The sequence below is a fragment of the Cibotium barometz genome, chromosome 11 (genome assembly GCF_041138505.1).
Source record: "Cibotium barometz isolate CiBa-2024 chromosome 11, ASM4113850v1, whole genome shotgun sequence".
NCBI classification, from domain to species: domain Eukaryota; kingdom Viridiplantae; phylum Streptophyta; class Polypodiopsida; order Cyatheales; family Cibotiaceae; genus Cibotium; species Cibotium barometz.
This window is the reverse complement of record NC_141056.1, coordinates 30,234,012-30,235,481: the sequence shown is the minus strand read 5'-3', so window position 1 is coordinate 30,235,481 and position 1,470 is coordinate 30,234,012. Positions and strand designations below refer to the sequence as shown.

The 1,470-nt window shown below is 40.2% G+C and overlaps 1 protein-coding gene across 1 annotated transcript in view; it reads left to right on the top strand.

Annotated features, from left to right (window-relative positions):
- Nucleotides 1–995, top strand: part of LOC147634036 (ribonucleoside-diphosphate reductase small chain-like) — a 2,910-nt gene extending 1,915 nt beyond the window's left edge. The window contains exons 7-10 of the mRNA XM_086805140.1: nt 1–13; nt 216–378; nt 512–582; nt 763–995. The exon at nt 1–13 is cut by the window's left edge and continues 104 nt beyond it. Of these exons, the coding sequence (XP_086661266.1) occupies nt 1–13; nt 216–378; nt 512–582; nt 763–877 (362 nt within the window). The 3' untranslated portion in view covers nt 878–995. The remainder of the gene's footprint in view (nt 14–215; nt 379–511; nt 583–762) is intronic.
- The last annotated feature ends 475 nt before the right edge of the window (nt 996–1,470 follow it).

Here is a 1,470-nt window from a genome sequence, read left to right as displayed (position 1 = left end):
GCTTACTGTACACGTAAGATGACAGCCTGCAATTATTTTTTACATGTACATGGGCTGGGTCTTGACACATAGACATGTATCCATGCACACATTAGTGTGGGATCATCATTGGTTGTGATGTAGCCATGCAGTTTGTTATGCACATCATAGGATGCGGATCTATACAATATCTGGATTATGAGGAAAACTTAAACGATCATTTACTCTTTGGGCAGATTGCTGGAGAATAAGCTTCCTGAGTCAAGAGTGAGGGAAATTCTCTGTGATGCAGTGGAGATAGAGAGGGAATTTGTCTGTGAGGCCCTATCATGTGATCTTGTTGGAATGAATTCCAACTTGATGAGCCAGTACATTGATTTTGTGGCAGACAGGCTAATGGTTAGTAGGATTTGCCAGCTGGGCTCCCAACTTATGTGGTTGATCTTCTCTGTATTGCATTCGAAAGCTTGTTTATTGCTGCATAATCATGGTTTTCTATATGCACTAATCATTTTCTATCATTTGATTACAGGTTGCATTAGGGTACAGTAAAGTATACAATGCTCAAAATCCTTTTGATTGGATGGAGCTCATCTCTCTGCAGTATGCTTTTGACCCTTTTGTTACACTGTGGCCTTCTTAATAGCTTCAATCTCAGCCTCTGTTAGCATTAATCATAACATTTATCCACGCTATTTACCTGTTTGCTACCGCAATCACATGAGCTGACCGCTTTTAAGCTTGTCTGTCCATGTTTACCTTGATTTCTTGGGTTCTTTGCAGGGGCAAAACCAATTTCTTTGAGAAGAGGGTTGGTGAATATCAAAAGGCATCTGTCATGGCCGGCTTGGGGAGCATGGAAGGCAATCATGTATTTCGCGTAGATGAAGACTTTTAAAGTCCTGGCATAAGTTTTATGTTCCAATATAGTTCATAACCTATGAGCTACTACTGGAAGCTCCCCATGTAATGCGGTGATGCTTGGTTTAATAAAAGTATTAAATCATTCAATTTCACACATGCTCCTTGTGTTTATTGTCAATTTCCCCCTGATTGCCCTATAATCACCCACTGCACTGAAAACGTTATCCTCATGTTGATAACCGCAATCCGTCTTTCCGATCTTAGTAACCCAATTCTCGAAATTTAATTGTAAACTTCACTCGTCTGGCAGGGGCAAGCACGTTTTGTAAGCCCTAAGAGTCCAAATGGATCTTTTAAATGGGTTCACGTTAAACCTCAATCGCCCAACAGAACAAAGAGAAAAGCGTACAATGATGTAATAGTTGAAGCCCACGACCATTAGACTTCTTAAGCCAAAGACCCACTTGAATAATTAGGAGTTCAACGCTACATGCAGCTCTCTCAATATACATGTCCAACATCCTCAAAACATGTGGGTTCAACCTTTATACAACCTTTGCCACATATGTGCATAATAGTGAGCTACATAACCATTATATGCCAATCTTTGAATAGGGTTTATTTGGC